We start from the raw sequence: 22,115 nt of genomic DNA on the forward strand, positions 1-22,115 counted from the left end.
GAACAAACATTACTCGTTACTACTACTATACAAGTGCTTTTCACTTCTGAATTGGCATATATTTATTCAATACCAGTGAAAATTGCTCACTTTGCTTTCTACCAATGCTGCAAAATGAGTTGGCAAATTCAAATTATCCATATCCCCCAAAAAATACATACACCTCTTCAACAAAAGTTCAAATTCATAGGAAATAAAAAATATTACAACAAGAAGAAAAGGGAAGCCATCATATTCATTCATTTGAAAGAAAACTACCCCTGGTGATCTCAAGCATCTATATGTTAAAACCTACTGCATATATTATATTATGGGGTTAGGTTCGACTTTTCGCAGGATTGTTCCATGAATTGATGAGTGATGTCTGTAAATCCATTTTTCTCATAGTTCATGAAAGCTCCCAATGCCCCAAGAAACCCTTCATGCCTCAAAAATAAAGCTTTTGCTTCACCTTTTGACCTGAAAATTATGGTTGTTTCAGACACCATTAAGAAGCTATATAAATTTTTCACAGATTCAAATTCCACTAGTAAGGAATGAATTCCTAGAATGTACTTGAGCAGAGAAGCAGGTCATTACCAAAAATTAACTGCAACAGAAATTGTATCCATTGTGTATGCATGTCCCCGAATGAAAAATCCTCCAAAAAATATCCTCTTCAATCCGAAACGTAATGCGTTCAAGTAAGCGATCTGACATTAGCAGATGAAGGAAACAGTTTAAAGAAGCAATGAACCCGGAAACCAACATGACATGGTAATTGCAATTAGTAGAAGATGATTTCCTGAACTCCAGCATTGCAATTTAAATGTTTTTTCCAACAGCTTAACCTTGTTATGTGCTTAAGTGTGTTTACCAAGTTTTACGGAGTAAGAAAGCTATGACCCAACAGTGACACTGACTGTTAATGTTTTTGTTTGTTTATATTCACTGTGGATTACTCACATATTTCATGATGTAAAGATTTGCCCTTTTCATTTCACTGACCTGTCCGATATTGTTTGAGATCATTCTTAGTAGGGACCTCGCTACATCCTCGGGTCTGTAATCATCAAGTTCTTTCTTTTCTGATATTGCCTTGCCAAAGCTAGAAGCAATTGCCGTTGACGTAAGACCAATCTGAAATAATTAAACACAAGTAGAAATTATCATACCATTATAGTAGTTGGTGCTACCTGACCACTCATGTGACAAGAGAGGATGGAATATATCGTTAAAGCACTAACTTTAAATACATATCACAGTGAACCCTAAATCTATTTGTCGTATTGAGGGGGATTTCCAGACACTGAGTGAAACAAGTAATGGTATAAAGAAGGACATCAAGGAGATTAGGACATGCACTCAAGGAAATATACCTTTGAGTAATCCATTCCACCATATATGTCTCCAACAAGCATGTCTATCACTCTATTGTTTCCTTGGCGACTCAGTTCTAACAACTCATCGAAACTGTGAAAACCATAAAATATCATGTAGCGAATTATGGGAGACCGTACATTGCACTACAATGAAGGATCTAAGAGCAACCTTTGGCACTTGGTTAAAAGTCTTCCCAAACCCCAGAATGTGCCGCCACCAACACTTGTTCCACTGACTCGCTCATAATCGTTGTCACCATCTACCTAAATACACAGGGAAAGACAATATAAATAGTTACAAGAAGGAACTAAAACCTTGAGAATTCTCATACACACAAAAGATGCAATAAAAATGTCTGCTAAACAATCAAAAGATAATATTGACGAGCAGTACCAGATCGATAAGTTTCGTATAACTAAATGCCTTATATAGAAAATTTTATTCTAGAAAATGAAAAGAAAAGGAAGAGAAAATACCAAGATAAAGTGGAACAGGAAAAGATTACCTTGATCATGCTGACTCCAGACCCCACATTGACTAGGAGATAAGGGTAAAGATCTTTGTGGTTAATCTTGACATAGTCCTTCTGGCCATCCGTATAGGTAAATGCTTCATGGTTCACTGCCTAACAGATATAAGTGATATATGAACTTCATATCAAGCGTAATTAATAGAGAAGCATAGCATACGCACCTAGAGGCAAGGAAACAAATTAGACAACAAATAAAGGAGCTTGAAGTATTTATAGAAATTGTCCGTCTTAAGCTGAAACCTGGAGTGTAATAGAATATGATAACTCCTCTATAATCATTTATCCTTATTCCTTATTGAAGGACATAAAAATGTCAATTTGGATATGTTACCTAAATGGAGAACACAAACAGTATCACTCAAAGAAAAATATCAGAGGAAAAAGAAAAAAAATGCTAACTGCAGCAAAGAGTCATCCAGAGATAATAGAGAAGTAAATTCCAAATTTCATGCATTAAATGGTCTATACCTTAAGCAGGAAATTAGCTCCAGCAACAAGGCAGCTCATTTCGTCAACCTTGTCCAGAACGATACCTAGCTTTTCTTTAAATAAATCGGCAAATTTAAATGCCCCGCCACCTGTGGCCTTCAGAAACGTACTCAATCAGATTATCAATTCATATATTCCTGTATGTGCGAAGACAATATTTTATAATTGACTTGAAACCAATCTGGTGTCTACGCATTACATGGTCAAATGAATCAACGAAGAAAAGGAAAAGGAAACATCCTCCAGTTTCGGTCTACGATGACAAGATAGTCAGATCCTTTTCACTATTATTAGCAGAAACAGGAAAATATGACTGGCAGAAAATTATTGGCAGCATGGAGAAGCGATTTCCATATTTATTAGTAATTGATATCAAATTCACAATCTACTTCAGAAATCATCAACTCATAAAATATCTGAAACTAACTAGAAGAGACCTTCTTGGTTTCAGGACAAGGCAATGACAAAGGACGTCATCTAATCATGTACTCTGACATTATTCAAAATATTACCTTAACAATATTTTCGTCACTGGCAAGGTCCTTATCATCCTGATCACCTGAATTCACAGAGCCTCTAAGAAGGCAGATATATGCAACACTACTACACAGGATTCACAGAGCCTCTAAGAAGTAAGAAGGTATAAATATGCAAAAATAAAAATTGTACAGCTAAACATGCATGATCATCGAATGGGTTAATAATCCCAGATAACGGATGCTCATAATCTTGATGTTGCATTACATCTTGCATCTCATACAGGTTTTCAATATGCACCACATATATTTGCATGCGCAAAACTAGTGAACATGCACGATTACATAGTTATTCAATAACTCCATATAAAGATCATACATAATCTAGATGTAAATCTAGCATCTCATACAGCTTTTCAATATGTACCAACCAGTAAACATAATGCATAACCATGCGATCTAAATCATTAAAATATTTTCCTTTTCATATTTAATGTGAGAATAGGATGATTATTTCTTCCAGGTTGTTGGAGTATAATGGGAAATTAGCAGTAAAATATATTAGCCTCAATCACAAATCATATTCCCATCACAGGCAGAGTATAGCAGAACAATCAATAATCCAGGTAAAAAGGAAACATTTGTAGACAGGACACATGACAAATACTTAAGTGCATATTTCCAATATCTTGATATATTGATCACCATATTACCATAGTGTTGAAGGTGCTTGGAAGATATAAAGTTGATGCATTCGCTGATTTTGCTGGTTTCAAACTTGAGAAAGTGAAGTTTCCCCCTGGAGCCATCATGATTGGATGTGTTAATTCCATCCTTTAAATAGTTGTGTTTCTCATCATCATCATCATCATCATCATCTTCAGAGGAGGAGCTACTGCCACTTGAGAAGTAAACCATCTTTATTAGAGAACCTACAGATAATAAAGGAAAGATCAATGCAAAATCTTGATTGGTTCATCAACTCACTATTTTAAAACTTTGCATCACCGATGGTACAGCTTTACAAAGTTGGAAATTATCAATAAATGAAGTAAAAGTATATCAAGCAGAATGATAAATGATCTTGAATCCAAGTTGTAAAATTCGACAAGTCGAATTTAACATTTCCTCATAACGGAGTAACTTGTAAGAAAAATCCTACTACTTGAAAAGATTGCTTTTTTACGGGCATTTTCATATAATTAAAATAGTAAGCGCCCAAATCACAATTGAAAATGGGAAAAGGGTAATCAATCGCAGTCGCAAATCAAACAAAAGCAACAACTGCAATTGCATACGAAGGATATCCAGCAATTAAACAAGCGATCACCTCCTATATCAAGAGAAAGATGCGAAACGTGATCACGATCACTGGACTTCAATTCCGTGTCTCCCGAATTCGCAACATGAGTTCCAACAGTCTCCATCCCGTTGACGAATGAATCACCAAATTCGATTCGGCGGAGTCTCCGGGTAGCGACTACATCATTTATACATAGAAAACAAGTGCGATTGTCAACTATGGCTGCTGAGTCAAATCCACCTAAGAGCATCTTGGTGGAGGACATCCAATAGCCCTCACATAGCCTTTTCACTGCTATATCATAGCACTAAAATCCTCCTGCCACATCATCTGAACATGCAACTGGACATCCAATAGTCCTCACATAGTCTTCCCATAGCCTATCCACGTCACTAATAATAATTATATAATTTAATTTACAATCGTAGCAACATACAAAATTTAATTTACGAGACAAATACGAGAAAATTGAATAATATTATTAAAATTTAAAAAAGTACAATAATTTAAAAAAAGTACAAAAGTTAAAAAGTACAATAAAAAAATTACATAAAAAATCACTCCTCGCCGCCGTCCTCGCCCAGTCCTTCGTCGTCGCTGCCGCCTCCGTCGCCACCAATCTGACGTCGGTCTGACGCCGATCCGGGGCCTACAATGGCGCCGTGAGGATCGGCGTCAGCCCAAGAATCGGCGTGGACACGCCGATTTAGACGACGCTCGCAATGGTTCGGCGTCAGCACCGACGTCCGCGAAAAATCGGTGTGCCGGTGCCGACTCCCCCATTGGAGATGCTCTAATAGCGGATAAGAGCATCCACAACGGTGGCGTCCGTCGCCACGGCCGTCCGCGCCGCTGGCACGGACGCTACCCGCCGCTGCTGCGCTCGCGCCGCTGATAAGAGCATCCACAACGGTGGCGTCCGTCGCCACGGCCGTCCGCGCCGCTGGCACGGACGCTACCCGCCGCTGCTGCGCTCGCGCCGCTGGCATGCCGTGCCAGCGAGCAGCTGACGTGGCGCGCAGGGATTCGTCAACGACATAGCCGTTGTCTTTAAAAAAAATTTTAATTAAAAAATCGGTTTTTAATTAAAAAAACTGATAAAAAATAAAAAAAAATTCACTTCCCAAAAAAAATATATCCGTTTATAACCGTTTTTTTCCACTTTTTATTTTTTTTTTCATTTTTTTACCCCAAAAATACACACTTTCATCTATAAATACCCTCAATTTCACTCCCAAAAATTCACATCAAACTACACAATTCTCATCTTCATTCTCTCATATCCATTTTCATCTTCAATCTCTCATATCCATTTTCATCTTCATTCTCTCATACCCTACAACATCACTATGTCCGGCCAAGACGATAATCCTACGGGCTCCCACGGTTGGAACCCCGAATGGTTCGGTAAGTCGTTCAAGTACCTAAATGTTTGGCAGGAAACGAGGACGCACCCGAAGTATCTGAGAGGTGTAACATCCTCCTCTAGCGGCTCCTCCAAACGGTCATCGTCGGCATCCCTATCCGACGCCGGCGAAGAAGTGGTTAGCCAACTCGCCGAAGCTAACTTGGGTAGCCCCGACGCCGGACCAAGCGGTTCCCGACGCCGACCGCAAGGAAGGAAGAAGGTGGCGGCCGAACGCCGTCGCGCCACGACTCCATCTGCCCCCGCCCCCGAACCCGCACCCTATGTTCCACCTCCACCCCCGAACAACTCGTTGTGGGCCCTTTTTGCCCAATTCAATATGGCTGATAGGTCAACTATGACCCCCACGCAACTTCAAACGCACGAGGACATGATATTGGGTCTCAAAAAACAATTGGGGTTGGTGCCGCCGGATGCGTAGTCTTCCCCGGGTAATATTAGCCAATAATCACGTAATTTTTAATTTTTAGGAGTTTAATTATGTAATTTTTAATATTTATGATTTTAATTATGTAATTTTTAATTTTTTGGATTTTAATTATGTCTTTTTATTTTATTTGTAATTTGTAATATTTATTGTGGTTTTTTAATGAATTTTAGTATTATGGAAATGTTTTTGTGTAATTGAATTTTAAATTAATTGTGCTCGTCCTTGCGGAAGAGCACAGCTGTGGGTGTTGTGCTCTTGACAGAGAGCAGACAGAAAAAGTGGGGTCGGACCCACAACCGTACCGCTGGTAAGAGCACGGTTGTGGATGCTCTAAAAGTAGAAAACTTGTAAAGTGGGGACAGACACATCCAATATTTATTTATTTATTTATGAGGAAGTAGTTAATAGAGGTACAACTTTGAAGGTTGGCTAAGGCTGAGGGCTTTCGGTTAACCCCTAATTCGAATGGATAAGAGCATCCACTACGTGTCCCGCGCGGCTCGCGTTCCGTCCCGGAGGGACGGTTCCGCCGCGGGACGCGTTGCAACCCTCGTCCCGTCCCGTAGCCCGTCCCCAGCCTGTCCCGTAGCCCGTATCCGCGAGACAAGGGACGTGCCGGCCCGTCACGCGACCGGGCGACGTGGCGCGCCCCCGATGCATGCGTGACGCCCACTCGCTGGCCCGCGAGTGGGCGTCGTCACGGATGACGCAATAATTCATTTTTTTAAAAAAAAATCAAATTTTAATAAAAAAAAAATTTCAAACGGTAATGTTACCGTTAATTTTTTATTTTCTTTTTATTTTATTTTATTTATTTATTTACTCTATAAATAATCCTATTTCATACTCATTTCACACACAAACACACATCTATTCCTCTCAAATCCTCTCTATCACTCCAATTTCCATCTTAAATCAACTCAAACAAATGGATCCTTTTGAGCAAATGCGTCAATTAATGGAACAATCACTTGAAGAAGATCGACGACGAGAGGCGGAGGAAGCCGCGCCACCCCCACGACGCTCCCGGAAGTACATCAATCGGAACCGGGAGGAAGCCGCCGCACGGTTAGTACGCGACTACTTCTGCGATAACCCGATTTGGGGAGATACCTACTTTCGTCGCCGTTTCCACATGAGTAAACCGCTATTTCTCCACATAGCGAATACTTTGGCGGCCCGGGAAGAGTTCTTCCGAGAAGGGTTCGACGCGGTCGGCCGTCCCAGCCACACGACGCTGCAGAAATGTACTGCAGCCATCCGTCAGCTTGCGACTGGACAAACGGCCGACATATTCGACGAATACCTCCACATCGGAGACACCACTGGGCGCATGTGCTTGCTAAACTTCTGCAGAGGCGTCCGGGCAGCCTTCAGTTACGAATTTCTCCGGAGGCCAAGCACGGACGATTGTTAGTTCCTCCTCAACCTGCACGAACAAGTGCACGGATTCCCCGGGATGCTTGGCAGTGTCGATTGCATGCACTGGCAATGGAAGAATTGCCTGGTGGCTTGGAGGGGGTCCTACACGAGCAGCCACAAAGGCACCCACCCAACCGTTGTACTCGAGGCCGTTGCCGACTACCGGCTTTGGATCTGGCACGCGTACTTCGGGGTCCCTGGCTCGAACAACGACGTAAACGTGTTCCACCAGTCCGATCTCTTTACCGAAGTTTTGGATGGTAAAGCGCCGGCCATCAACTTCGTCGCCAACAACCGGCTGTATAAAATGGGGTACCATCTCGCCGACGGCATCTACCCGAAGTGGCCGACCTTCGTGAAGAAATGCGGCAGGCCTGCGAACCCAAAACAGGCTCTTTTTGCGCAGAAGCAGGAGGCTGCGCGCAAGGATGTGGAGAGGGCGTTTGTGGTTCTCCAAGCGCGCTTCAACATCATCAAAGCCCCGGCTCGTTCCTGGTTCATGGAGAGCATGGTCGACATCATGTATACGTGCATAATCTTGCACAACATGATTGTCCGAGACGAAGGACCCGATGCGGGAAATTGGTTCGACCCCGAATCTCCCGGAAGCTCAACTGCAAGTAGTCCACCGCGAAGTGGAGCGCATCCGTCTATACAAGAACGGTTGGCTATTCGGGCAAGGACACGCGACTCTAGCGCCCACACCCAACTCCAAGAGGATCTAATTGAGCACATTTGGGAAAACTTTGGCGGAGAAGATTAAATTATGTCATTTTTTATTTTTTTAGAATTTTAATTATATCTTTTTTTCTTTTTTTTTTAAGTTTAAGTTGTAATGTTGTTTTAATTTTAATGAATTGTGTTTGTTTAAATTTAATTGGTGGTAAAAAAAAAGAAATTGAATGAATAGTAATTAAGGGACGGAATAAGGGACGGAGCGTTGCAGGTTCCGTCCCTTAGTTAAGGGATGGAAGAAAAAAGGACAGTGGGGCCCTCAAATAGTGGTCAAATAGTAGTTAAGAGACGGTTTAAGGGACGGTATAGAGACTGCGTAATGGATGGTCTAAATATAAAATGTGACTTTTTTGGGATTGGATAAATAATGGTGAATATTGACTTGTTTCAAAAGCCACAAAATTAATATTTCTATATTTTCCTACACGAGATAGGATAAAAGATATCAATCCCTCTACCTATGTTCACACAAAATAATTAGTCTTGTATATTTAGATAGTTTTCCCCTAAATGTATTTTACTTGTTATTTTTTTTACTATCTTCCTTACTTTATCAATTTTATATTAAATTTCTTTACATAAAAATAAATTGTAAATGTCATTTTATTTTGAAGTACTCTTTATGAGTTTATTCAAATTTATAAGTCTCTTTTAAAATTATATTTGGTCTTCCTCTTCACAAAATTATACTGTATTTTTTTTATTGCATTCAATTTTCATGTGTAGGACAGATTGTTCTTCCCTTAAACATCAAACTCAATCTAATTTGATGTAAAGAGGCAAAATTCCCAATATCAAGTAAGAAATCATACAGATTTACTATAAAAACTTGTGAAAATTTATAGAAAAGGTGTATCGATGTTAAGGTGAGGCTGTCCGAAACTTCGAACTCAATATTTGTAGTAGCATGATATTATCGACTTCAAATGTTCAGTAGACATATTTCGATGTATTCGAGAAGCAGTCTATACTCTATAGCAATTACTAAACCCATCCACAGTAACGTACTATAGCATAATAATGAAAATATAACTAATTGATTTCAATTAGTAGTAACTAGGAGTAAGAGATAATTCAAGCCACGCAACAAAATAAAAATGAGAATGCACCGCAAATAACAGAAAAATGCAATTGAGTAATTAGCTTTTATGAATGAATATAGCATTACATGTAGAACTGATGTACCGTAAACATATGAAACAATATCATTTAGTTTTTTACACAGCCATTGTGCGTACGAAACAATTTCATTTAGTTTTTTACACAGCCATCCATTTGCACAAGACAAGTGCTAAAAGAACTTTCAAAATTTCTGAAACGAAATCATTCAACACATAGACTGGTATAAAGGCTATGAAAACACAGCTGAACGCATTATCCAAGCAACTCCGAACAGCATTTAAGCCTGTAACAACATATTCAGATTAAAAAATTGATCGAATAAGGTCATCCAGTCTGAATTTTACGTCTAGGGAAAAAGTAGAAATAGTGATATTTATATTTTTAGAAATATGTCATTTAGAGTGAGACATCCAAAACAAAGAAAAATGTGTACATTCCAAAAACGAAAATGTGCAACTTAGAGTGGGACGGAAGGAGTAGTAGTTTACACGTATCTCAAGAACTTGCCTTGTTAGCTATATTGTTAGAGAGCCAATCCAGCCCCTCGTAGAGCCCCTCCCCGGAGGTAGCACAGGTGCTCTGGATGTACCTGAAGGCAATACGTGTTGGGTAAAATTTACAATAGTAGATTCAAATGCATTTGGGATTACTATAGTATACACAAACAAAAATAGTTACCAGTGACGCTGTCTCAGTGAGTGCAGGCCGAGCTTGTCAGTAATTTCGGCAGCATTCATTGCATTGGGAAGATCTTGCTTGTTTGCAAATACAAGTAGCACAGCGTCCCTCAGCTCATCCTGTAATACAAAAACAAAATAAGAATATCATCAGTGTTTTATCCTCAAATAATTAACAGCACAGTACCATGGCAAACCAATGTTTATTCTGCAAGAAAACCAGTTGCAGGGAGACAATGTATTCATTTGAACAAATATGTTCACGACTGCTTGGTGGACAGTTGATAGAATGCAACAATCTAATCAAAATGCCTTTATATACTATTGGCTTCATAACTAAGCCAATGACGAGATATTAGCTTAAGCAGCTATCCATCGGTCTACTCAAAGAGGCGCATATGATTAGTTAGATCATTCCATCTATTATACTGTCTATTATAAATATGCTATACACCAATGATCCTAGACATGTTGATTTTGATGGACCAATGCAATGCAGCTTCAATAATAATTCTCTTACCTCATTTAACATCCTATGCAATTCATCCCTTGCCTCCACAACACGGTCCCTGTCATTGCTGTCCACCACAAAAATGAGACCCTGTGTGTTTTGGAAGTAGTGCCTCCACAATGGGCGGATCTGAACGAAAGTAGAAAACAAGTCACTATGAGCATGCAGCTTCAATGAAAATTCTACCATCTTACTGATACAAATATAAGCAATTAAAATGCTCGTATGTATTTACTTCAAGGGGAAAAAAAGAGCAAATGAAACGTTAAAAAAGCAAGTCCCACCTTGTCCTGACCCCCAACATCCCACACAGTGAAGCTGATGTTCTTGTATTCGACAGTCTCCACATTGAAACCTACACAGTTAAAGTTAACCCAAAGCAATGAATACCAGAAAATGTTGATGCAAATTCCGAGAAATAGCTAGACATTCATTTAAATGTCTTCTATAAAAAAAAGGTGTATGAACAGGAACAAAAGGTTAATGAAGTTGCAGCATACCAATGGTTGGGATGGTGGTGACAATCTCTCCGAGCTTGAGCTTGTACAAGATGGTGGTCTTACCAGCAGCATCAAGGCCAACCATCAAAATTCGCATCTCCTTCTTAGCAAAAAGCCGGCTAAACAGCTTAGTGAAAGTCAGCCCCATTTCTGTTTTCTACTTAGGTCCCTGCATATCATCAGAATGGAGATAGATATTCAAATATATACACGTAAATCATGATATTTATGTACGAAGCAATATTTCCACCAGTATTTACCCCTTGGCATTTATATATGCATACCCATTTAAGCTAGCACACATATATGAAATTATGAATAGATCCATCAACCATATGCTAATATATATAGAATGAATTCTGAAAACAAGACTGTACATGTAAATAACAATCATTGTTGAGAACAGCCTGAAAAATTTACATATTACATGAATATAAATATTTTCCCAATACCTCATGATTTTAAGCATATAATAAAATTTAGCTAGTAAGTCGTTCTAAACTGAAGATTCTCACATAAATGGCATTCTAGACCTCTGAACAAGCATGGAACAGTTCACTAACGATTACTGTTTGTAAAATGTACTAGTTATCATCAAATCTCACCTAACAGGCAGCAATATGATCCGCATCTATTAAATGATAAATCTAACCAAGCGAAAACAATCCAGAACATTCTGAAATTTCACTCTCTGAACCGAAATTATCAACATGCAACCGCTCGGATAATTTATTATGTCACGATCTCCATGAAAAATGGAGCACTATGCAATCAAAAAGCTTTTCCAAAGAACAAAACAAATAACAAAACCGATTCCAAATACTTTCCGAAATAATGAGTTTCAGATCGACATCATTAGATTAGTAGACCTTCCAGATCAGGCATCGCAAGTGATACGAAAGCAGAAATCAACTGTGCTTTCAGGAATGAAAATAAAAACTAAACATAAATTCTAATTGCATAGGAAATGTGATGTAACACTCAAATATAACAAAACAAATAAGAGAAACCTCAGAATTTAGATCAGATTTCCATTGTAACATAATAAATTCAAGCGAAAAAAACAAGACCGGAAGCTTAAGATATTCGAGCTGAATCAGATCTAAGAATTGACATCCGATCTCAAGCACTTACGTACCAGAAAACGATAGATCTGGGGAGGTGGTAGAGAGTGTACGCGGAGAAACAGGGAGCTGCTTCAGAACAACGCGACAGTTTTTAAACTTTCGATTCTTCTTTTCTGATGAGAAATATCGGCCATCGGATATTTATATTGATATTCCATTGAAATTACTATACTGCCACCGGATCTTGCCTTATATAACAACGTTGACCTTTTAGCAATTACAGTACTTCTGGAAATTGGGCAAGGTTCCACTGTGCACAGCAGGCTAATTATACACACACATCTAATTATTCATGATAAAACAATAATTAATATTTTAATATTATAATTTAAAAATAAAAGTATAGTAGGATGTATGGAACAGCAGCCCATATTGTGCATCCAAACCCCGGGAAATTCTGGGTTGAACCGGCCATACCAATAGGATCTTGTTGCCATGTCATTTTTCATTAGTTGTTAGTACTTCCTTTATCCATGAAATATAGTTCAAGTTTGATTTGGTGCGAATTTTAGGAAATGTAAAAGTGAGTTAAAAAAAATTAGTGGAATGAGGATCTCATATTTATATATTAATTTTATAATAAAATATGAATGTAAAAAGTTAGTGGAAAATATGATCCATTTACTAAAAATAAAAAAAAACAAAGTGAACAATTTTTCACAGAAGGACAAAAATGGCAAAACTGAATAACATATCACGGACGGAGAGAGTATATGTTATTTTTATTCTAATTCAAAGATTGTGATTCATTTGTTTGGTCTCCCCTCCATCTCTAAGCTCGCTTCAATGAATGAGACCATATGTAAAAATCGAACTTACATGAACAACGGTGTTGGCAAGCCCCATTTTGTCTGCTTCTGCAGCGTCATAGAACATTGCCATAAACCACATCTCACGTGCTCGGTTCGGACCAACCTGTATGCTTATAGGCTTTCAATAACTATAAAGAACAATGGCTCAAACAAGATGTGTGTAGAAGATTTTAGACTTACCAAACGATCCATTACGCAAGCTCCATAACTAGCATCTACACTTCCAACCTTGGGCCATGTTTGGCCAAAAACATACTTTTTTGCAGTAATCGTAACTGTAAGATAGCAGACCTTGTGAAGCACGTGCCCACCCCCAACTGCGTACCTTGCAACCTTTTATCAACAAATTGAAAAAAAAATGGATATTAGTAATATTGGAATTTGGTACTCCCTCTATCCCATTTCTCTTAACTTGCAGTGTTTTAGGAAAATCATAATAGATAGTTAAAGTAAAGAGAAACTAAAGTAAGAGAGAATAATGCAAATGAGACTTTCATCTATATTATTATGAAATTATATACACACGTAGTAGAGTGATTTCCCTTTTTAGTAAAAGTCAACACATTTCCTTTTGTTCTTTATTTACTTAACTTAACATAATTTCTCTTAAATCGCATGCGGAAAAGAAACGCATACACTACCACATAACAAAGAGAGTATATGATTTCACAAATGTTCCAAAATATTGATGGAGAAAGTAAAGTTTCAATATAAACAAATAAGAGAAATATTATTGTATGAAATAAAAAACGAAAGGATGCGAAGAAAAGGGGAAAGTTAGTTGGTTGGCAAACCACCAAGTGAGAGAGATTCCCGCCTTGAACCAACATCACACTTTTTTCTTTTTTAACATTTAAACTCATCAACCAAATATCGCCGGAAAATAATTTCCTAGGGCGGGAGTATGCGCGGCGGCGGCAAATAATACATATTTCATCTCCGGCAATGGAGAAATATTCCCAATTTGTCGTCAACGCCTACTCTCCCCCTCCCCCTCCCCGCCCACTGCTGGAGGCCGCTGAGGCTGAGGATGGCGAAGACAGACTCTCCGCCCTCCCCGACTCCCTCTGCCACCAGATCGTGTCGCTCCTGCCCGCCACCGAGGCCAGGCGGACGGCGTTCCTCTCTCGCCGCTGGCGCTACATCTGGTGCGCCTGCCCTTCCTTCGACTTCGACGAGAGGGAATTCCACGGCCGCCCCCTCCCCCTCCTCCACCGTTACCGCAGCCGCCTCAATTTCATCCGATTCGTCGACGGCGCCATCCACCACCGCCGCAGATTCTTCGACGACCTCACCCTCGACCGATTCAGAGTCTCGATCCGCTTCTTCGAGGAGCTCGAGCCGCACCTCGATCAGTGGATCGCCTTCGCCCTGGAGAAGAGCGTCAAGGAGCTCAGCGTGATCGCCGAGATGAAGGATCTCATCGCGATCGCGGAGTTTTTCCAGCCCTTCAGACTGCCGTACGAGCTTCCCGCCGCCGTCTTCTCCGCGAGATCGATCCAAACCCTAGATCTGGTCTTCTGCGATCTCCGCCGCGTCCCCGCCGCCTCGATCTCTCTGCCGCTTCTCAAAAACCTAGATATGGTGAACGTCCATTTGAGCGATTCCATTTTGGAAGGAATTATCTCCACAAGCCCGCTCCTCGAGAAAATCAGCCTCTCCCTTGTCTCCGGCCTCAAAAACCTCCGAATCTCCGGCGAGAATCTCAAAATGGCGGTGGTTCTAAAATGCTCGCCGCTTTCAAACGTAACCGTCGCCGCTCCGAAACTGGAATCGCTTCTCTTCAGAGGGAAGCGCCACAGCCTTGACAAAATCGACTTATCGGGCTGCCGGAATCTCCGGTTCCTGTGGCTGCAGCGCGCCACCAATCTAACCGACGACGGCCTTGAAAAAATAGTCAGGCGAAACCCGAAGCTCGAGGTGATGATCCTATCCCACTGCCCCGGGTTAAAAGACGCGTTTATCAACTCCCCCAAACTATGGATGCTGGTGCTGTTCAAGTGCAAGCACCTGAACAGCGTCAAAATCCAGGCTCCGTCACTGACCGCGCTCGAGTACTCGGGCCACGTGGTCTCGTTTAGAGAGGTGGCGGCGTCGCCGAAGCTGGACGCGGTGGTCCACGTGGACGGGGCAGAGATATCGAGCAGGTGGTACGGGAAGCTGAGGGACATGTGCGGGAAGCTGGAGGGGTGCAGGAAGTTGTGGATCAAGTGTGAACACGACATTGACTTGATCATACCGCACGACATGCGGGAGAGGCTGCAGCCGCAGCTACATGGGCTGAAGGAGCTCAAGGTCCACGTGCGCAGCGGGATTCTCAATCTTGCGGTGCTTGAAGATGGGATTCGGTGGATCTTTCCTGGCTTGAGGAATCTGTACGTGGAATCTGATGGATTCACGCACCATTTTTGCTACGATGACAATGCCCATTAGGATGTTGATGTCGGGAGGAGGAGGAACTTCCTCACTAACTCCTCATAAATCAAACGCATCACAATACTTACATTCCCATTCATATAACTTTCCCTTTTGGTAGCAACTCTTTCATTTTTCTGCCCCAAAATCATGTATTTATATGTATCATTCTAGTCTCGTCGATGTTAAATTTATGATTAATTACAACTTTAATTTCTTCTTGTTTTCAACTTCCAATGAGTCAAGAAGATTATGTGATCGATTGTTCTACAGCATCTCAAGTCGCCTACTTTGTCAGGAAATTAGCACATATAATATCGACAATATAAACTCAAGAAATTATTTATCCGATCTGATAAGGTGTGTATCTACGTCAATGCCAAGCTAGAGATTCCATTATACAAACAAAGATAATCAACCATAATCCTAGTCAAGTAGCCAATCAGTGTTGACATGTGACCACCCATTTTAATTTTCATCATTTTTCCTTTTTTCATTTATACAAGCACACAGTGTACATCCTACATTCCCACACTCTAAAATCCTCCTTAAAATTTTCTCACTCCACTTTTATAAAATTAAATTATATAAAATTTACTATTATTTTAATATAATTATGAATGTAAAACATAATCTAGAAATTCTAAAGGGCTTCTTGGTATGGAATGAATTGAAGATAGGAATGGAATGGAATGGAGATGAAAATGGAATGACAATTCAATTTAATTCAATTTAATTCCATTCTTGTGCTTGATAAGTGAAAAGAATATAAAGGGAATGGAATTGTTATTCCATGATTGATTCCATTCCTATACTTGTAACTATAAATAATATAAGAAATGGAATGGAAACGAGTGTAAATGAGTGTGTGTATGTGTGTGTATGTATGGTAGACTGGTAGTGTGTGTGTGGTGGTGTGTGTTATATATGTGTACATGTGTGCTGGTGTGTGTTATATATATGGTGTTGTGTGTGTGTGTGTGTTATGTATGGTGTTGTGTGTGAGTGTGTTGTATGGTGTTGTGTGTGTGTGTTTTCAATTATTAAAAAAATTTAAATTGTAGTTTTATCATCTTGAGATGATATTAAATATAATATAAGATAGTATGTTGTATAATTATGTTAAAATATACTAGTAAATAAGAAGAAAGGAGAATGAAATGGAAGGAATGACTATTCCGTGGAATGGATTATTCCAAATGGAATGGTGATTCCTAAGGAAATAAAAGCAAAGGAATGGAATGGAGGTAGAAATGTCACTCCATTCCCGTGAGAATAGTTGTTCCTTCCATTTTGCTAGGGATGGTCACTCCATTCCATTTCATTCTCTTTTCTTATGATTTAATTTTCAATAAAATTATTAAACAATCAAGAAGCCCCTAAGTGCTTAAGATTCAATGTTTAGTGTAAATGCTTAAAATAAGTGTTTATCAGTGCATTGGGATGTCATTGAATAGGATCTATTTTTTCAGATGATAAAATCATGCATTTACCATGTATACAAAGTAAAGCCAAAAAGGAGATATAGAGAACTGAGTATTCCTGTTGATATAAGTTAAATACTAGTCCATTTGATTGATACTCCATTCAAGATAGATGGACCTCGAAACTAGCAGTTGTAATCATCTGACAGACAGGACAAACAGTTGCAAAGGCTTGACACTCTCTACACAAACAGAAATGTCTACACGGCATTAACAGAATGGATACCTCCTTGCCTTTGCAAGCTTTACAGATGAGGTCTTTCTTCGTGGGAGCGGAGACGCTGAGGTAGTTGTTCGGATCAACGCAAGACGCAGCGTCATCGGCATCGCTCTCTCCACGCCCTTCTTTGCCTGCGTTTGACCCCCGCATGGCTTGCTCGAGATTGGTTTTCAGAACATTCACGACTGACTCGTTGTACTTGGCCATATAGCACCAGTTCTGGGCCTCACTCGTTGCTTGCTTCATGCTCTCAACCAGTTCTTTGTTTCTGCGGGTTATGGTCTCCAGCTCAATGTCTTCGCGCAGCTTTGTGGTTACGCGTTTCTCTACAGCTGCGAAAGAAGCCATGTGTCTCTGCCTCGTGGCTCGGATCCCTTTCACCATATTTTCTTCCTGTCCGGATTCAAAAACATATCTGTTAGCTCGGTGAATTGGAGAACTGCAGTGTCAAGGAGCATTTTCCTACTACTCATTTTATCGAGTTTCCCACATGAACGTCAACAAACAATAGAAAGAATACCTGAGTTCTGATAAAGTGGTTTAGTTCTTCCTTTTGATGATCAAGTTCACTTTTTATGTCATTGCTCAGATAAGGAAAAACTGACGATGCTACCGTCAGGCTTCCACTTGCAGAAGTGATGGAGGAGTTCCGCTCCTCGTCATCATAAGAGAGTCTTAAACCAGTGGACACGGGATTTAGGTTCAACGTGCTGGCTCTTCTCTCCGATTCATCATTTGAAGTTTTATTGCTCAAGGAAAATGGATAATTTTGCAGCCTCGGAATGGCTTCAGCATCCCTTCTACATTTATTCGACAGGAGGAATGGAGCGTTGTTGTTACTTCCAAGATAATTTACTGGGTCCGAATGAAATTTCACAGGTACTGCAACACAAATCGAACAAGATATATCAATGGACATGCATTAGCCCTATACTAGAAAATGCGTGACAGAAAACATTAGTCTGTTTAATGCTAATCAATCCAAGTTGACAGTACACTCTTGCTACAATACCAATGGCATCATCAACAATTTCAAGGGAAAGGGGCGTTTTATTTCTCCTTTTTGGGGGCTAAAGACTGTTGATCATAATACATAGTAGTATTAACTAAGAAATGGATGAATACAAAAATTTTTAGGCTCGTCTCTAAGTTTTAATATGAGAAAAACATTAAATGGAAAATGGATCATTATTGCATGTGACACCTCACTTTTTAAATGAAATAAACAAAAGAACGGAAGCACAAGTCGTGATCTTGGGTCAGATAAATATTAGACAGAATATGAATAAACGATATGTTATGTTTGTTCATGACAGTTCATAGTAACAGCCGTTGCTGCCTCGTATGGTATAAAGTAGTACTCCTATAAACAATTGCAGAACATGCAGAATTTCTAGGACAGACACTTCAATATTTTTTCGACACCCCCACCACTAGTCCCAACCAAATAATAAATGCTACTGCAGATGCCTAACAATAACCACCCACATGTGGGAAATATTTAGGCATGATCAAAGAGAAAACAATGGTAGCGACTAGTGAGCAGTTATAAGACACGTTTCAAAGAAAACTTAAAGAGCATAGTTATGGCAATTAAAATCCATATATGAGATAGGATCTATAATTATTCGAACTCACAGTTTCCACATGATTGCAGCTGATTTGAGACATCTGCCAGGTATTGAAGATGGTTTTCAAGAAACGATGGGGAAGCAGTGTTGCTGTTGTTGCCTCTGAACATTTCAGAAAATGTATATGTAGCTGATTTACTTCTACTTCTGCAGGAAGAACACAGTTATTATTAGAAACGAGCCACTCTCCCCTTAAAAGGTCTTTTAAGGGGTGAGTGGCCCATTTCTAATATGGTATCAGAGCATAAACCCGCCGCCCCCCTCACTGATTTGGAGAGGGTGATGTCAAGAGGGCTCGAACTCGGCACCTCATACAATAATGTCTAAGCTCATTGCCGCTAGGACCAAGGCTCTTGACATTATTGTATGAGGTGTCGAGTTCGAGCCCTGATGTTACAAATAAACTCCTATACTATAGAAAGGAGGAAATTGTAACTTTATTAGAAATGGCCCACTGACTCACCCCTTAAAAGGCTTTTTAAGGGGTGAGTGGCTCATTTCTAATATGGTATCAGAGCAAGGTTTAGTTAGCTCAGAGTAGAGTAAGCCCAGGAGCTTAGCAAGAGTTGTGGCTACATGCCACTTTTCAGAAAGGTAAACATATCCACTTTCTTCGATATTAGGGTGAAATATCTTCGTCTCAAAAGTAATCTTTGGGCCTTCAAAAGGATAATTTGAAGGGAAATCTAGCGCGACCGAAAATACACCTCCTGCATAAGGGGTATCAGAAGGCCCCATCATCTTCACCTCCCAATGTTGGATATCGTCCGCTACAAGACCTAGCTGCAGAACGGCAGAGGGTCCTTCTGCAAATCCGTGAGCTCCTTATGTAGCCGGGGAAACAGAGTCATTCACCAAATCCGGAACTGTTCTTCCTTAATTGCATATTTTCTGGATCAGGCGCTTTGCTGTGAAGGCGAGAAGGATTCATAATGCTGCCCGCGAAGAGCCAAGATAAGGAGCCCACGGATTTGGTGAATGACTCTGGGTTTCACCGGCTGCATAAGGAGCTCACGGATTTGCAGAAGGACCCTCTGCCGTTCTGCAGCTAGGTCTTGTAGCGGACGATATCCAACATTGGGAGGTGAAGATGATGGGGCCTTCTGATACCCCTTATGCAGGAGGTGTATTTTCGGTCGCGCTAGATTTCCCTTCAAATTATCCTTTTGAAGGCCCAAAGATTACTTTTCAGACGAAGATATTTCACCCTAATATCGAAGAATGTGGATATGTTTACCTTCCTGAAAAGTGGCATGTAGCCACAACTCTTGCTAAGCTCCTGGGCTTACTCTACTCTGAGCTAACTAAACCTTGCTCCGATACCATATTAGAAATGGCCACTCACCCCTTAAAATGCCTTTTAAGGGGTGAGTGGCCCATTTCTAATAGTTATAAATTAGAATACAGGATCAAACTATTGATTGTGCTCGAGCCAAATATAGTTTGATGCTTCAGAAACCCATTACACAAGTTTGACAAAAGCTCATACATCAGGCCTTTTAAAATGGATGATGAAAAACAGATATCATACTTCAAAATTCCCAGCTGATTTGTGAATTCAAATGTCAGGTTGAAACTATAATACATAAATAGCCATATCTTGTCTATCTTCTTCTCTCTCCGAGCCAAAAAGAACATTTTGGAATACAGCGCACACTTGATGTTTCGGGCAATTACTTCTGTTTCTATTTATTGAGTAGGAAATTGCTAGAACACAATTACACATACTGACCAGAAAGATTGCAAACCCGAAATTTGAAGGGTTGCAAACATCAAGTGTCTGTAGGATAGGGACTTAGCTAAGTATTAAGTACTTAACACAACGCAGCAGCATCAAGTGACATCATATAAAGAAACTTCTGGTGACGTTGCCTTTATTAAAGGAACATGGAACAGTCTCAAGAAAACGAGAGACCTCCAAATTACACACTAGAAATTTCGAATAGGATGTCATCATCTTATACACCTTGTAACCACTCCTTTCACAATATTACACTATTCTTCGAATATGAAAGTAAGAAGTCAATTTGGTTGTACATCCTACAGGTGAGCTAGAAACTGTCGTTTCTTAACAAAGTATATTCAAGCTTTAGCCTAACAGTAATTCTGAAAACTTTAATGAACACAAATCATCATACAAATCCAACAAGGAAATGATCTAGATGAGAGAGTGACAATCAAGAGCAGCAACACAAGAAAAAAAATTCCTGTAAAAAGCATAGTATTATTATTCCATAGGCAAAATCAGGCATGCAGAGAGAAGAATACAAGACTGGTGATAAAAAAAATAGATCTTTATTATTGACAGCTTCAATGAAAACAGAACATGATGAAAATGGAAAATCCTAATGAAAACTAATAAATAGAGTTGTAATCATCATCAGTGAAGCTTGAAAGACATGAAGGAGAGAATGTTACCAGATTGTGATGCGGATGGAGTGGATGTGGATCGGTGAGAGGTATAATAATGGTGAGGGTTTGGTTGGGTGATGCATGGAAATGAGATTTGTAGAATACAAACCGAAGACGAACTGAATAAAAGCCGAAGACGAACTGAAATAGAATAAAAGCCGAAGCCGAGAATGAGATTAATAGAATAAAAGCCGAGGACGAGCTGAAACAGAATAAAAACCGAAGACGAGCTGAAAGCCGAAGACGAGCTGAAATAACAAGTAAAGGCCGAAGACGAGCTGTCATGACATGTGTACACTCGAGGGAAGCGGAGAGAAGATTGACACGTGGCATGAAGATTAGTTAGGAATGAGTTAGTTATAACTGCCAATTCAAGTTAGTTAGCTAGCTCATAGCTTTATAATCTGTAACTTCTCCAATTTGTAGGTCATCATCGAAATTAATGCAAAACACTACTTCTTCTTCATCCTACTCTCCTTCTCGAGGTTCTGTACAAGTAGGTGCAATTCCGGTCACTATTCCGATCATCGGTGACCCCAATTCCGCACCAAGTGGTATCAGTTGTCAAGTTCGATCACCAGCGATGGTCGAAACACGTTCTGGCGACATGCGTCGCTGGGAAGAGATGCTGACGGCCGCTTTGGCCGAATTCTCGACAAAAATCTCGGAATCCGATCGTCGACGTGGAGAACTCGACGCAATTCGAGACAATGCTGATCAGACGCGCGATACGTCGATGAAGGAACTACGCGAAGCAATCCTTGCTCTGCAACTTCAACATACTGAGATTATCAATCGATTCGTGCCAAATTCTAATGCATCTACTGGAAATCAATTTGGAGGTGGCATTCCTCATACTCAATTCGCCGGGAATGGCCTCCAACGTCAACCGTATTTTGCTACTCGCCAATCTAAGGTCGGCTTTCCAATTTTCTCTGGTGAGGACCTAGCCGGCTGGATTCTCAGATGTGATCATTTTTTTACGGTGGATCTAACCCCCGAGGAAACCAAAGTGCGATTAGCTGTGAT

At 40.1% G+C, this 22,115-nt stretch overlaps 4 protein-coding genes across 5 annotated transcripts; 1 reads left to right on the top strand and 3 right to left on the bottom strand.

The window, feature by feature from the left end:
- Window positions 1-37: 37 nt before the first annotated feature.
- On the bottom strand, window positions 38-4,357 carry LOC121806847 (pantothenate kinase 1-like). Its single transcript, XM_042207007.1, has 10 exons — window positions 4,190-4,357; window positions 3,573-3,791; window positions 2,896-2,942; window positions 2,363-2,479; window positions 1,868-1,987; window positions 1,531-1,625; window positions 1,359-1,452; window positions 988-1,119; window positions 580-692; window positions 38-459 (listed from the first exon to the last, which is right to left on the bottom strand). The coding sequence occupies exons 1-10, from the start codon at window positions 4,284-4,286 to the stop codon at window positions 309-311; spliced, it is 1,185 nt and encodes a 394-aa protein (XP_042062941.1). The 5' UTR covers window positions 4,287-4,357; the 3' UTR covers window positions 38-308.
- A 4,933-nt stretch (window positions 4,358-9,290) lies between these two features.
- LOC121806534 (ADP-ribosylation factor 2) lies at window positions 9,291-12,272 on the bottom strand. Of its 2 annotated transcripts, XM_042206612.1 has the most exons (7): window positions 12,124-12,272; window positions 10,986-11,154; window positions 10,770-10,840; window positions 10,495-10,614; window positions 9,976-10,094; window positions 9,805-9,886; window positions 9,291-9,580 (listed from the first exon to the last, which is right to left on the bottom strand). In XM_042206612.1, the coding sequence occupies exons 2-7, from the start codon at window positions 11,131-11,133 to the stop codon at window positions 9,575-9,577; spliced, it is 546 nt and encodes a 181-aa protein (XP_042062546.1). In that variant the 5' UTR covers window positions 11,134-11,154; window positions 12,124-12,272; the 3' UTR covers window positions 9,291-9,574. The 2 variants fall into 2 exon arrangements, with proteins under 2 accessions (XP_042062546.1, XP_042062545.1); XM_042206611.1 differs by having other exon boundaries at window positions 9,535-9,886.
- A 1,536-nt stretch (window positions 12,273-13,808) lies between these two features.
- LOC121807326 (putative FBD-associated F-box protein At5g22720) lies at window positions 13,809-15,551 on the top strand. The gene has a single exon (XM_042207548.1). It carries the CDS (start codon window positions 13,870-13,872, stop codon window positions 15,355-15,357), a length of 1,488 nt encoding a protein of 495 aa, XP_042063482.1. The 5' UTR covers window positions 13,809-13,869; the 3' UTR covers window positions 15,358-15,551.
- Window positions 15,552-16,890: 1,339 nt separating this feature from the next.
- LOC121807599 (E3 ubiquitin-protein ligase BOI-like) lies at window positions 16,891-18,924 on the bottom strand. Its single transcript, XM_042207866.1, has 3 exons — window positions 18,682-18,924; window positions 17,564-17,925; window positions 16,891-17,436 (listed from the first exon to the last, which is right to left on the bottom strand). The coding sequence occupies exons 1-3, from the start codon at window positions 18,782-18,784 to the stop codon at window positions 16,927-16,929; spliced, it is 975 nt and encodes a 324-aa protein (XP_042063800.1). The 5' UTR covers window positions 18,785-18,924; the 3' UTR covers window positions 16,891-16,926.
- Window positions 18,925-22,115: the final 3,191 nt, after the last annotated feature.

This window comes from Salvia splendens, chromosome 6 (genome assembly GCF_004379255.2).
Source record: "Salvia splendens isolate huo1 chromosome 6, SspV2, whole genome shotgun sequence".
NCBI lineage: Eukaryota > Viridiplantae > Streptophyta > Magnoliopsida > Lamiales > Lamiaceae > Salvia > Salvia splendens.